Raw genomic sequence first — 15,052 nt, forward strand, 5'->3', positions numbered from 1 at the left:
CCCCTATTTTATAATCTTAGTCCATGTGCCTAGAAGACACTTGCCCAGACATGCCCTGGTGGGCTTTGCTGAGTCACAGCGTTGAGCAATCTCTCTCCCCCCCCCCCCCCCCCCGCCCCAGTGATCTTGTGCAACTGAGTCATTGAGCTGAGCAGTCCCCATTGTGTGGTGCTTGTGCAATGATCATTGAATTGTAAACCCCTTGGTTACACCTCCCCTCATGATTAATGGTCATTTGACACCCTCCTGGGAGTGGTTCACCTCCTAGCAAAGGAGAATCTCAAATTTACAGCATATTTCAGTAACAACCATAGAATCATAGAATAACAGAGTTGGAAAGAACCTCTGGAGGCCATCTAGTCCAACCCCCTGCCCAGAGCAGGACCAATCCCAACTAAATCATCCCAGCCAGGGCTTTGTCAAGCCTGACCTTAAAAACTTCTAAGGAAGGGGATTCCACCACCTCCCTAGGTAGCGCATTCCAGTGTTTCACCACCCTCATAGTGAAAAAGTTTTTCCCTAATATCCAACCTAAACCTCCCCCACTGCAACTTGAGACCATTACTCCTCGTTCTGTCATCTGCTACCACTGAGAATAGTCTAGATCCATCCTCTTTGGAACCCCCTTTCAGATAGTTAAAAGCAGCTATCAAATCCCCCCTCATTCTTCTCTTCCGTAGACTAAACAATCCCAGTTCCCTCAGCCTCTCCTCATAACTCATGTGTTCCAGTCCCCTAATCATTTTTGTTGCCCTTTGCTGGACTCTCTCCAATTTATACACATCCTTCTTGTAGTGTGGGGCCCAAAACTGGACACAGTACTCCAGATGAGGCCTCACCAATGTCGAATAGAGGGGAACGCTCACGTCCCTCGATCTGCTGGCAGTGCCCCTACGTATACATCCCAAAATGCCATTGGCCTTCTTGGCAACAAGGGCACACTGTTGACTCATATCCAGCTTCTCGTCCACTGTCACCCCTAGGTCCTTCTCTGCAGAACTGCTGCCTAGCCATTCGGCCCCTAGTCTGTAGCTCTGCATGGGATTCTTCCGTCCTAAGTGCAGGACTCTGCACTTGTCCTTGTTGAACCTCATCAGATTTCTTTTGGCCCAATCCTCCAATTTGTCTAGGTCCCTCTGTATCCTATCCCTACTCTCCAGCGTATCTACCACTCCTCCCAGTTTAGTGTCATCTGCAAACTTGCTGAGAGTGCAATCCACACCATCCTCCAGATCATTAATGAAGATACTGAACAAAACCGGCCCCAGGACTGACCCTTGGGGCACTCCGCTAGATACCGGCTGCCAACTAGACATGGAGCCATTGATCACTACCCGTTGAGCCCGACAATCTAGCCAACTTTCTACCCACCTTATAGTGCATCCATCCAGCCCATACTTCTTTAACTTGCTGACAAGAATACTGTGGGAGACCGTGTCGAAAGCTTTGCTAAAGTCAAGAAACAATACATCCAAGGCTTTCCCTTCATCCACAGAACCAGTAATCTCATCATAGAAGGCAATTAGATTAGTCAGGCATGACGTGCCCTTGGTGAATTCATGCTGACTGTTCCTGATCACTTTCCTCTCGTTTAAGTGCTTCAGAATTGTTTCCTTGAGGACATGCTCCATGATTTTTCCGGGGACTGAGGTGAGGCTGACCGGTCTGTAGCTCCCAGGATCCTCTTTCTTCCCTTTTTAAAAGATGGGCACTACATTAGCCTTTTTCCAATCTTCCGGGACTTCCCCCGATCGCCATGAGTTTTCAAAGATAATGGCCAATGGCTCTGCAATCACATCCACCAATTCCTTTAGCGCTCTCGGATGCAACACATCCAGCCCCATGGACTTGTGCACGTCCAGTTTTTCTAAATAGTCCCGAACCCCTTCTTCCTTCACAGAGGGCTGGCCACCTCCTCCCCATGCTGTGCTGCCCAGTGCAGTAGTCTGGGAGCTGACCTTGTTCGTGAAGACAGAGGCAAAAAAAGCATTGAGTACGTTAGCTTTTTCCACATCCTCTGTCACTAGGTTGCCTCCCTCATTCATTAAGGGGCCCACACTTTCCTTGGCTTTCTTCTTATTGCCAACATACCTGAAGAAATCCTTCTTGTTACTCTTAACATCGCTCGCTAGCTGCAACTCCAGGTGTGATTTAACCTTCCTGATTCCATTCCTACATGCCCGAGCAATATTTTTATACTCATCCCTGGTCATTTGTTCAATCTTCCACTTCTTGTAAGCCTCTTTTTTGTGTTTAAGATCAGCAAGGATTTCACTGTTAAGCCAAGCTGGTCGCCTGCCATATTTACTAGTCTTTCTACACATCGGGATGGTTTGTCCCTGTAACCTCAATAAGGATTCTTTAAAATACAGGCAGCTCTCCTGGACTCCTTTCCCCCTCATGTTATTCTCACAGGGGATCTTGCCCATCAGTTCCCTGAGGGAATGAAAGTCTGCTTTTCTGAAGTCCAGGGTCCGTATTCTGCTGCTTTCCTTTCTTTCTTGTGTCAGGATCCTGATCTCGACCATTTTATGGTCACTGCCTCCCAGGTTCCCATCCACTTTTGCTTCCCCTACTAATTCTTCCCGGTTTGTGAGCAGCAGGTCAAGAAAAGCTCCCCCTCTAGTTGGCTCCTCCAGCACTTGCACCAGGAAATTGTCCCCTACATTTTCCAAAAACTTCCTGGATTGTCTATGCACCGCTGTATTGATCTCCCAGCAGATATCAGGATGATTGAAGTCGCCTATGAGAACCAGGGCGTGTGATCTAGTAGCTTCTGCGACTTGCCGGAAGAAAGCCTCATCCACCTGATCCCCCTGGTCCGGTGGTCTATAGCAGACGCCCACCATGACATCACCCTTGTTGCTCAGGCTTCTAAACTTAATCCAGAGACTCTCAGGTTTTTCTGCAGTTTCATACTTGAGCTCTGAGCAGTCATACTGCTCCCTTACATACAGTGCTACTCCCCCACCTTTTCTGCCCTGCCTGTCCTTCCTGAACAGTTTATAACCATCCATGACAGTACTCCAGTCATGCGAGTTATCCCACCAAGTCTCCGTTATTCCAATAACATCATAATTCCCTGACTTTGCGAGGACCTCCAGTTCTCCCTGCTTGTTTCCCAGGCTTTGTGCATTTGTGTATAGGCACTTGAGATAACCCGCTGATCACCCCTTGTTCTCAGTTTGAGGCAGGAGCCCTCCCCTCTCACATGCTCCTGCTCGTGCTTCCTCCCGGTATCCTGCTTGCCCACTTACCTCAGGGCTTTGGTCTCCTTCCCCCGGTGAACCTAGTTTAAAGCCCTCCTCACTAGGTTAGCCAGCCTGCTCGCGATGATGCTCTTCCCTTTCTTCGTTAAGTGGAGCCCGTCTTTGCCTAGCACTCCTCCTTCTTGGAACACTATCCCATGGTCGAAGAATCCAAAGCCTTCTCTCCGACACCACCTGCGTAGCCATTCATTGACTTCCACGATTCGACGGTCCCTACCCCGGCCTTTTCCTTCCACGGGGAGGATGGACAAGAACACCACTTGTGCCTCATACTCCTTTATCCTTCTTCCCAGAGCCACGTAGTCCGCAGTGATCCGCTCAAGGTCATTCTTGGCAGTATCGTTGGTGCCCACGTGGAAAAGCAGGAAGGGGTAGCGATCCGAGGGCTTGATGAGTCTCGGCAGACTCTCCGTCACATCGCGAATCTTAGCCCCTGGCAAGCAGCAGACTTCTCTGTTTTCCCGGTCAGGGTGGCAGATAGATGACTCAGTCCCCCTGAGGAGAGAGTCCCCAACCACCACCACCCGCCTCCTTCTCTTGGGAGTGGTGGTCGTGGAACTCCCAACCTTAGGACAGTGCATCTCATGCCTTTCAACTGGTGGAGTCTCCTTCTGCTCCCTTCCCCCAGACGTATCATCTGGGCCACTCCCCGCAATGGTACCTGTGGAGAGAACATGAAAACGGTCACTTACCTGTGTCCGCGTTGCTGATACATGGACATTCCCCCTTCTTCTTCTGGAGGTCACATGTTGCCAGATTTCTTCACCGTCCTCCTGTCCGTGCTGCGCAGTCTGCTCTGAATCTTCAGAACCTTGTGGCTGTAGAAGCCTATCCTGACGTCTGTCCCGAAATCTTCAGTTTCTCTTATGCAACGCAGGGTTGATACCTGTTGTTCCAGACCTTGAACCTTCTCTTCCAATATGGAGACCAGCTTGCACTTTGTACAGACAAAGCCGCTTCTGTCCTCTGGAAGAAAGACAAACATGGCACATCCAGTGCAGGTCACAACAGTTGAACACTCCCCATCCATATTACCTTCCTACTATGAGCTCCCTCAGGAGATACAGTAATTACTCAGAGAAGTCGTTAGAGTGTAAGCCTCAGTGGGCCCACTCCAGGCGAACTCCCAGGCAAACTCCTGCTGTTTGCTGCTCTGCTGTCCCGCGCTGCTCAGCTGGTTCCCCGCCGCTCAGGTGGTTCGCGGAGCGCTGGCTTTTTTTAAACAGCCAGGCTCACCTCAAACAAACACTCCCAACTCCCGCCCATTTCAGCCAACCAATCAAGTACTCACTCAAATTTTCAAGCTGCCGTCACTGCAAACACTCCAATCCTCTCACCAAACACACACTCAGATACCCAGATACTCACCAGCACAGATCCCAGGCAAACCCCTGCTGTTGGCTGCTCTGCTGTCCCCCGCTGCTCAGCTGGTTCCCCGCCGCTCAGCTGGTTCATACAGCAAAATCTCATAACGGCATACACACCGGTGCTACACATATTTGGACAGAACAGTGGGTTTCAGCAGATCATGACTTTTCATATGATATCTTACCTGGCATGCTTTGTATGAAATATCTCAACCATATAGGAATGATGAATATGGGGGTTACAGGGTGCTGTTTTGAGGTACAGTGTGTCACAGGGGCTGTTACCTCATTACCTTTTCTGAGGATTCAAAGCCTGGTGCTGCAGATGTGGGGAGTTTATTCTCTTGGCCATTCTCACTGGGTCTCTCTCCCCGGCCCTGACGTAGCTCTGCCTGAGACTGGTTTTGCATCAGTCGTGCACACTGGGGTTATGCCTAATTTACATCTGTGTGAGAGCAGAATCCAGCCACGTGTCCGTGGTGCTTATTGGGAGGGATAGCTGCACTGTGCTGTGAGTGAAGAGGAATGAATTAGTCTGCCTCTGCTTTGCTTGTGAGCCCAGCCCTGGGTGCCAGAGAATCTCACGTGACCATGGAAATGGGGTAAGAATCTGTAGCTGCATCATTCCTAGCGGGCTACACATTGAGCTGTTTTGGCAATCAAGGGTAATCTCACTGGTGATCAGCTGGTGGGCCAGTCTGAGCCGTAGCTGGAGGGATCCGTCGGGTGCAGGAGAACTAGTGGCGTCTGCATGTGTGACATTTCCAGGAGGATTGTGATGGGGCGGAAGAGTCACTGTTGTACATATTTCAGAGTAGCAGCCGTGTCAGTCTGTGTCCGCAAAAAGAAAAGGAGGACTTGTGGCACCTTAGAAACTAACAAATTTATTTGAGCATTTATTTGGCCCCGGTAGCTGTGCAGACCAGTGGCCAGTGCTGGAACTGAAAGCGATGGCGACGACGGAGTAATGTTACTGACCTGCCCCCTCCAGCATCAAGTGCCATCTGTGCCATGCAGTTGATTTACAGTTCTCTCCTCTCCCTCTTCCAGCCCCGTCTGCTGTGTCCATCATGCACCAGGTCAGCCGGACTGTGGACAGCGTTACCTTATCGTGGTCTCAGCCTGACCAGCCCAACGGAGTCATCCTGGATTATGAGCTGCAGTACTATGAGAAGGTATCAGCAGAGCCCAGAGCTGCCCACGGTTAATGTGGACATGGGGAGAGGCAGCTCAAACCTTGGCCATCCTGGGTGGAGCTGCTTCGGGGGACTGACCATCTCAGCCAGGGATGGCATGTGCCCCGGGAGCATGTGGCGGCGCACCAGGTGCCAGAGGCAACTGAAGAGAATAACAGACAGGACAGGCACTGAAGCTGACCCAGAGTCAGTCTGGCAGTGCGTGTTAACCCTTCAGATCCCAGCGATCGCATGTGTCGGGCAGGTCTCCATGCAGCTAGCTCTGGTTGGGCGATATAGCTGGGTTTGAAAGGGAATGGGAAGCCACTGAGGAAAGTTCTTGAGGCCTTGGGAGGAGCATCTCAACCTTCAATAATCAAGAGCTAGTGGCTGTCAGCACCATTGCAGGCTGGCCCTTCCCGCCAGTTTGCGAAAGCCGAGGTCCCAGGGACTTGTTAGTCCCTTTCCCTGGTGCAGCAATGGTGCCTCCATGGAGCAGGAACAGTGCTGTCTGGAACCTCGCAAATTGAGACACTAGTATCTTGGGGCTAAATTCATGCTTGCTGGAACTCCACGGAGTCAATAGTTTTACACCAGGGATGAATTTAGCCTCCAGTGCCAGTCCTACGGGCTTCTCTGCATTAGCATTGTTTGCACCAGTGCAGCCTCCAGTGTGCATGTGTTGCACTGGCAAAAACTGGGCTTGCACTCCCCGGTGTATACACAAGTTGCACAAGTACAAAGCTGAGCTTGCACTTCCCAATATGTATGTGTTGCACCAGTAGGAAGCAGGGCTTGCACTCCCCCGTGTGACTTATCCAGGGATAGAACTGTGATAAATGGTGCTGATGCAAGCTCCACTTTACACGAGTGCAGTGCACCTGTGCTGGGGGTCTACACTGATGCAACTACCCCAGTGCAATGCCCTAGGGGACAGGAGCTGATGTAAGAGGCTGGAAGAGGTCCAGGTGGAATGGCCCGTGTGAGTGAGAATCCATCCTTCTCCGAAACACGCCCCATTCCAGGTGCCACCAGCCCAGCCAGAGAAGAGAAGAGGGATTCTGTGCTATTCAGTTGAACTCACCCTGCACAACAGGAGGAAGTGCAAGGGCCAGGACTGTAACTTCCTTTGCATGGGGATGAGGTGTCGGAAGGGCTGGCTTTGTGCTGCCAGGGCCTGCAGTGCTGGGGGTCTGGCCGGAGTGCAGGGTCGCAGGAGAAGGCCCAGCCTCAGTGAGTGGTGCTGAGGCTTTGGCAGGATGGACCCCGCTGGGAACAGGAAATAGGGGGCAGGAGCCTTCTTCTCCCAGGAGCATATCTCTGCCGCAAACTACACATTAAAAAATAAACTTAAAAAATCCCCACCTAATTAAAACACTTTATGATTTAAATGAAAAGGAAAATATTTTCCCAGCAGCTGCTAGAGGAAATGATTAATCCCCATTGCTCCCTGCCCGTGACCTATTTTCTCAGCACCAAGAGCCAGAGGGAGAGTGGGGAGGGAGAGCTGCTTTGTAAGCTGTAAAATAGGTCCTGACCTATATTGCATATATCTGAGCCATTTACTTGACCCCTGGAAATGATCCCAGAGAACCTAGCAAATTGGATGGGGAGATAACCAGACAGATCCAGAGAGGGGTCCCAGCCCAGAGACACTCTAAGCAGCAACAGAAGATCTCGGGGAATTTATTCGCTCGTTCTCTCTCTCTCTTTTGGTGGGGGTGTAAATACAGGGAAATGGTCTGTAAAGCCAAAGCTGTGTCATACGCCCCTGTCCGCTGGGCTGTGGCTGGGTGCTGGGGGAGGCTGCTCTCCTCCTTGCTCTTAGAGATTATTGCATAAGAGGCAAATGGTCTTGGTGACAAATGGCACAAATAATGCCAAGATGTAATGGTTCCTACAGCTTACGATGCAAATGGCATTGGGGCTCTGCAGAGGAGCCTGGGCTGGAATTCGCTGCCAGCATTAGCAGTGGGCAGAAGGGAATATTCTAACCCCAGCCCTCCTTTGGCTTGCAGAGGGAGGGGCTGGTGTCGATACTACAGTGACACTTGCGGGGTGTTTTGACATTTGGACAAGTTGGTCCTTGTCCTGGCCACTGTCAGCCCTCCACCCTCCAGAAGCTGGGAATGGGCGACAGGAATGGATCACTTGATGATGACCTGTTCTGTTCATTCCTCGGGGGCACCCTCGTAACTAGGCCAGACCCAGAAAAACCCCTCTTCTCCCTAAGAGATCTCTCCTTGCTAGATTTCAGCTCCCAACCCCAAGTGGCTTGGACACCCAGAGCTGCTTAAAAGTGGCAAAGTTGTCTCATCATGGAAAAAGTGCGCTTGCTTCACTTGAAAAGCCCAGAATTGTTTTTGCTCAAAGTTTCAAAACAAATTCCCTCCTGGGTAGTAACCAGCCCTGGAGAATTTCAGCCCCAATGGTTGTGAGCACCTGAAAAATGGGGGTTTCCAATGGAAAAGCTTAGGGCCCCTTAATAGACTCTGGACTCCATAGGGAGCTAAGAGAAGCAGAGGCCAAAAAACCTTTCCCCAAGCCACACTGGCACTTGGGGCAGGTTATTTTGCATTTCCTGTCAGTGTCACACAGGGACAGGACAAAGAATAATGGAAGAACAGTTGGGCTTGGCATGCACAGAAAGATGCCAGTTGCCAGCCCTGTGCAGACCCCTCTGTCGATGTGTCTGTGCTGCCCTCGGGATGCAGTTGCAACTCTCCCAGCTGGCTGTAATCCATGGAGCAGAGCAGTGCAGCCCAGGCTAGCCTCACAAGTCATTCCCAGGGGTCCAGGAGGGCTCGTGCAGCCCCCATTGCAGCCAGTGCTGCTGTGGCTTCACTGCCGACAAGATCCACCTTTGCCTGCCCAAGCAGCACTCGCCCCCTGGTGCTGCGGTGTCGGCGTGCCCGCTGTGTCGGTGGCGCACGCGCGTTGGCAAAACCAGGCTGCAGAAGCGAGCCTGAGCAGGACGGGGCTGGCTGGCAGGGAGGGTGGGACGGGAGCGTTGGGGCCCGGGGCTGGGAGAGCAGTCCGTTTGTTCACTGAGGGAGGGAAGCACTGGGAGGAGCAGGGAGCCCTGCTTTATGTGGCACTCAGAGTTCACGTGCTAATCCCAGCATCCCCAGGGCAGGGGATGTCCAGACTCAGGGTGTAGTGGGGTCTGCCCCAACCTGTGACAACCAGATCCAAGGCTGGGAAAGAAACGGAGAAGCATTTCTCAGTCATTTCATATTATCTGGGCAGCTCTGGAGTGGGTTTGGGCAGGGGGAAACAGTGTAAGCTCATCAAGTGCTTGTTGCAAAAGGTGATGAACAAAAGGCTGCCAATGGGCCAGTTCCAGCACCCATTTTGGGGGGAGGGGGTGGAGGTGAGGTGGACCTAGATCCAGCCCGCGATGCCACGGTGCTGCCCACGTTCCAAAGCCTGCCGCATCGGACAGAAAGGACACTGCCCTAGCTAATGGCCTAGCTGGCCCGGCATGGGGACAGTCTCTTGGAGCTTGGGGCTGAAGTCTTCCTTACTTTTCTGCTGGACTGATTCCTCCTGGGAAGAATGTGCTTCTTCTCCTACCAAGTGAGCTGGTCCAGCTCCTCTTTTCAGGCTGACAATCCCAACCCCCCAGATTGTTAGGAACCCCACCCCCTGTGTGGCACAGTGCCCTGAAATGCCTGAAGGCAACACTCCTGGACTAAGGCAGTGACCAGTGTAAAGCAGGTTTAAGAGGGAGGATTTTGCCTCTGGCCTGGGGAGTCTGATGCTCTTTCCCTGAGGATCAGGGGCCTGCTCAGGCTGAGTGGCTTCTGCCCAGCGCTCAGATGTCGTGCGTGAGGCGCTCAGAGCACTGAGTAAATATTGTTGTAAAGTGGTTCGCCCTGCAGGTGCAGGCTGGTTGGCTGCTTCCTTTCCTTAAGGGGCAGATTAACCTGACAATTGCAACGTTTTCATTTGGGCTCAGCTGGCAGGTTTTGATGTATCCAATGTATTTATACAGCCTGCACATCACCCCCAAACCAATCCCAGTGCCCTAGTGGAACAAAGGAGAAGCGCAGACCTGTGGAGATCAGCACGCCCCTCACATGCCCTAAAGGCCCAATTACCCCAGGATACCTCCACCACACCGGGCATGCACCTTACTGGGAGTGGAAAGGTTCAGAGCTACAGTCCTCAAAACCCCATTAGTAAACAACATTTCCTAGGAGAGCCACGCCCTGGTTATAACAGCCCTTACCTTATTAGAAGACTGTTACCAGGTCCCCGCCTAATCTTCCTTTCTCAGGACTAGACATGCCCAGCTTTTTTAACCTCTCCTCAGAGGCCAGGCTTTCTAACCCTTGGCCATATCTGCCTTTACATGTGGTGCCCAGAACTGGACACAGGACAGCAGCTGAGGCCTCACCAGTGCTGACAGTGGGACAGTTGCCTCCCATGTCTTACGTACGACACTCCTGTTAATACACCCCAGCATGATATTCACCTTTTTAGGAACTGCATCACACTGTTGACTCCTGTTCAGTCTGTGATCCATTATAATCCCCAGATCCTTTTCAGCAGCATGACTGCCGAGCCAGCTACTCCTCATTTTGGAGCTGTGCATTTGATTTTTTCCTTCCTAAGTGAAGTACTGTGCACTTGTCTTTATAAAATTTCATCTTGTTGATATCAGACCAATTCTCCAATTTGTCGAGGCTGTTTTGAATTCTAATCCTGTGCTCCAAAGTGCTTGCAACCCCTCCCAGTTTGGTGTCATCCACAAATTTTATAAGCATACTATCCCTCTGTTACTCAAGTCATTCATGAAAATATTGAATAATACGAGACCCAGTACAGAGCCCTGTAGGACCCAGCAAGAAACATCCTCCCAAGGATGGAGATGGAAGTGGGTCAGATGTGGAGGGAAGGGGATAGGAGTGGGTAAAATGGGAAAGGGATGGAGACAAGGAGTGGGTAGGCCACTCTGCATGGTATCAAGCGTAGTGCCCCAGGGATCGGTCCTGGGGCCGATTTTGTTCAACATCTTTATTAATGATCTGGATGATGGGATTGATTGCACCCTCAGCAAGTTCGCAGATGACACTAAGCTGGGGGGAGAGGTAGATACGCTGGAGGGTAGGGATAGGGTCCAGAGTGACCTAGACAAATTGGAGGATTAGACCAAAAGAAATCTGATGTGGTTCAACAAGGACAAATGCAGAGTTCTGCACATAGGAAGGAAGAATCCCTTGCACCGCTACAGGCTGGGAACCAACTGGCTAAGCAGCAGTTCTGCAGAAAAGGACCTGGAGATTACAGTAGATGAGAAGCTGGATTTGAGTCAGCAGTGTGCCCTTGTTGCCAAGAAAGCCAATGGCATATTGGGCTGTATTAGTAAGAGCATTGCCAGCAGATCAAGGTAAGTGATTATTCCCCTCTATTCAACACTGGTGAGGCCAAACCTGGAGTATTATGTCCAGTTTTGGTCCCCGCACTACAGAAGGGATGTGGACAAATTGTAGAGGGTCCAGCGGAGGACAGTGGAAATGATTAGGGGTCTGGGGCACATGATTTATGAGGAAAGGCTGAGGGAACTGGAGTTGTTTAGTCTGCAGAAGAGAAGAGTGAGCGGGGATTTGATAGCAGCCTTCAACTACCTGAAGGGGAGTTCCAAAGAGGATGGAGCTATGCTGTTCTCAGTGGTGGCAGATGACAGAATGAGAAGCAATGGTCTCAAGTTGTAATGGGGGAGGTCTAGGTTGGATATTAGGAAACACTATTTCACTAGGAGGGTGGTGAAGCACTGGAATGGGTTCCCTAGGGAAGTGGTGGAATCTCCATCCTTAGAGGTTTTTAAGGCCCTGCTTGACAAAGCCCTGGCTGGGATGATTTAGTTGGTGTTGGTCCTGCTTTGAGCAGGGGGTTGGACTAGATGACCTCCTGAGGTCTCTTCCAACCCTCATATTCTATGAGTCTATGGAAGGGATGCAGATAGGGACATAAGTGCAGAGAAGGGTGATCCTTCACATTTGTACGGAATGAAGAGCATGGTTCATTCAGAGCAGAAGAGTCACTGTCTCCATCCAAATTCAGCTTTTGCTATGGGTGAGTCCAGAGTCCCCCATGCAACAGGTGGTTTCCATTTCTATACCAAGTGGGATCATTGTGCAAGCCCCAGGAGCGGGAGATCTGCAGAAGCAGAGACTTTATTGCTCCCCTATAGGTGCATGGGAAAACTGAAGGGGCTTAAATGGGAACCTGCCCCAAGGGCTGGAACCATACAGTTGGAGTCTGTGTAACCCCTCAGCTGGCCCCACTCCAGCAGGAGACTGCTGGGGCCTTGTGCAGGCACTAAAGGTCATTGTGCTCTTCACAGTGCCTTGAAGCTAATGTCTCTCTCATTAGCTAGTTGCATGTCTAGATATTCACATGCACGTATATTTAGGACTGGGGGGTTTGCTTCCTCACTAAGCAGGTTGTATTCCACTGGGTTGTTTTGATAGGGTTGCTTATAAATTCTAGGGGCTAATGGGGAAAAGGAAGAGAAATCAAAGGTGTGGGGGGAACAGATGGCCTCACTGCGGAAGCATGGACTTTGCAGCACCATATTTGCCCCCCAGATCTCCCCTTCACAGCAACGCTGAGCTCAGACTTCCCTCCCACCCACCCACCCAGCAGTTGAGGGACTAGCATTTAGAAGTTCATTTCTGTTGTCGTTCACTGCTGGCGAAGCCATCTTGGATTTGCAACCAGCCCCTCAAGCAGAGCGCTCCTGACCCCTGGGCACTGAGCAGCGTGCTGTTAGCTGTCACTTTGCATGGCTTCCCCAAGATTCTCTGCTGGACTCAGAAGCAAGGAGCTGCTGCACTCAAGCACCACTGAGCCCCATGGCTTCCCCAATCACTGAGTTGTTGCCCCGCCAGAGAACCCCCTGCAGATGCTCCCTTCTGTCCGCAGAAGAGAAGAATGAGGGGGGATTTGATAGCTGCTTTCAACTACCTGAGAGGTGGTTCCAGAGAGGATGGTTCTAGACTATTCTCAGTGGTAGAAGAGGACAGGACAAGGAGTAATGGTCTCAAGTTGCAGTGGGGGAGGTTTAGGTTGGATATTAGGAAAAACTTTTTCACTAGGAGGGTGGTGAAACACTGGAATGCGTTACCTAGGGAGGTGGTAGAATCTCCTTCCTTAGAAGTTTTTAAGGTCAGGCTTGACAAAGCCCTGGCTGGGATGATTTAATTGGGGATTGGTCCTGCTTTGAGCAGGGGGTTGGACTAGATGACCTCCTGAGGTCCCTTCCAACCCTGATATTCTATGATTCTATGATTCTCTCTGGAGCCCTGCTGGGAGCTGTCCAGGCTGCAGAGATTGCAAAGCTCCTCATGCCTGACAGGGGCCAGGAGCCCAGGCTCGGCTCTCTGACAGCATGTGTTGTTTCCTTGGCAGGATCTGAGTGAATTCAATGCCACGGCAGTGAAGAGCGCCACCAACACCATGACTGTGCAGAACCTCAAAGCCGGCACCATCTATGTCTTCCAGGTGCGAGCACGCACCGTGGCCGGCTACGGCCGCTACAGTGGCAAGATGTACTTCCAGACCATGACCGAAGGTGAGACAGGCAGGCAGCTCCCTCTGCGTAAAGGGGCAGAGACCAGGATCAGGGCTTTAGCAGGGTGGGCCTGCTCTGGCAGGGGTGCTGGTGCCTTCTGCTGCAAGGCTGTGAATCCCCCCACCCTCCCTACTTGGCAGGGCTCAGGTGAGCAGACACAGAGGGATGGGCACAGAGTTCTTCCGAGGGTTCCCACCAAGCTGGGACCCGCAAAGGGTGCTTTATTCCCCCCTCACCCATAGCCAGGGATGGGGTAGAAGACTCACATTCCCCCTTCCCCCTGCACTGTGGGGAGCTGCATCCCCCACCCGTGTGTGAGCTTCACACCTGCGGGGGTCTCACGGCGCAGTAACTGGTTCCCTTCATCCTGTGTGCCAGCTGAGTACCAAACCAGCATCCAGGAGAAGCTGCCGCTCATCATTGGCTCCTCAGCAGCGGGTCTGGTGTTCCTCATTGCCGTGGTCGTCATCATCATTGTGTGCAACAGGTGGGTTACCAGTGAGCATGCCACGCGCTGCCCAGGGACAGTCCCACCACGCTCGGCCTGGCACGGTGGTGGGATAGGTGAAGGGTGACAGGGCATGTGGGAGTGGGGGAGGTGGGAGGCAGAGGGCAGGTGGGGGTGAGGGCAAATATGAGGGGAGGGGAGGGCAGAGGCCAGGTGGGAGAGATGAGGGCAGGTGGGGACAAGGGGCATAGAGGGTAGAGGTTATTGGGACTGTGTGGGCACGGTGGGATGGTGCTTACATGCCCCATGCTTGGAGCACCCTGCCCTGCTGTGCCCATCCCTTCCCTGACCCTCTCAGTGCTCGCTTTCCTTTCAGAAGACGGGGCTTCGAGCGAGCCGACTCCGAGTACACTGACAAGCTGCAGCACTATACCAGTGGCCACAGTACGTACCGCGCACCCGTGCCTGGCCTGGGGGTCCATTCCTTCTTCGGTTCGTTCTCTTATTCACTCTTTCCCTGTGTAGAGTGTGAAAACCCCACTGGGCCCAGCCAGGCTCCGGGCCCTGTGGTGGCTAGTCCTGCCAGGAGCACCCTCACCTCCCTTCATGTCAGTTACCTGGAATATGGGGCACCATGGAGCCAGCGGGTCATTTTAAGGAGCCATTTAAGGAGTCTTCACCATGAACCAAACTTTTGGATGTAGAGGCCAAACTTAATCTGGAATTTATTTGGCAAATTTATGGTTACTAGCATGAAATTAATGGCTCAGCACGCTCCGTATCCTCTAGAATCCCACCCCATCTAGAGCATCCTCTAGGACCTCGGACCTCCTCAGAGAGTATCCTCTAGAACCCCACCCTCACCTAATTGTAGACCTCACCCCACCTCACTGTGTGTCCTCTAGAATCCCATTCACCACCTTGCTGTGCATCTCCTAAAACCACATTGCCACATCCCCTAGCCTCCCAGTGCATCCTCTAGAACCCCACCCCAACTCACTGTGTGTCCTCTAGAACCCCACCACCCCCCTCATTGTGTGTCCTGTAGAACCCCACCACCCACCTCACTGTGTGTCCTCTAGAACCCCATTCACCACCTTGCTGTGCATCCTCTAGGGAGAAAGGAATAAGCTATATCAATATAAGGCATCTTTTTACCAGTATAATTGTGCCCATCCCAGGACTTGTACCAGTACACCAGTTAAAAATTA

At 51.9% G+C, this 15,052-nt stretch overlaps 1 protein-coding gene across 4 annotated transcripts in view; it reads left to right on the top strand.

Annotated features, from left to right (window-relative positions):
* EPHB2 (EPH receptor B2) overlaps positions 1–15,052 on the top strand; it is a 273,181-nt gene that overhangs the window by 219,393 nt on the left and 38,736 nt on the right. Inside the window, exons 6-9 of one of the 4 annotated variants that reach the window (XM_048824896.2) lie at positions 5,687–5,811; positions 13,231–13,393; positions 13,772–13,880; positions 14,218–14,333. In XM_048824896.2, the coding sequence (XP_048680853.1) occupies positions 5,687–5,811; positions 13,231–13,393; positions 13,772–13,880; positions 14,218–14,333 (513 nt within the window). The remainder of the gene's footprint in view (positions 1–5,686; positions 5,812–13,230; positions 13,394–13,771; positions 13,881–14,217; positions 14,334–15,052) is intronic. The other 3 variants (XM_048824899.2, XM_048824897.2, XM_048824900.2) reach the window with 3 other exon arrangements.

This window comes from Caretta caretta, chromosome 18, assembly GCF_965140235.1.
Source record: "Caretta caretta isolate rCarCar2 chromosome 18, rCarCar1.hap1, whole genome shotgun sequence".
NCBI classification, from domain to species: domain Eukaryota; kingdom Metazoa; phylum Chordata; order Testudines; family Cheloniidae; genus Caretta; species Caretta caretta.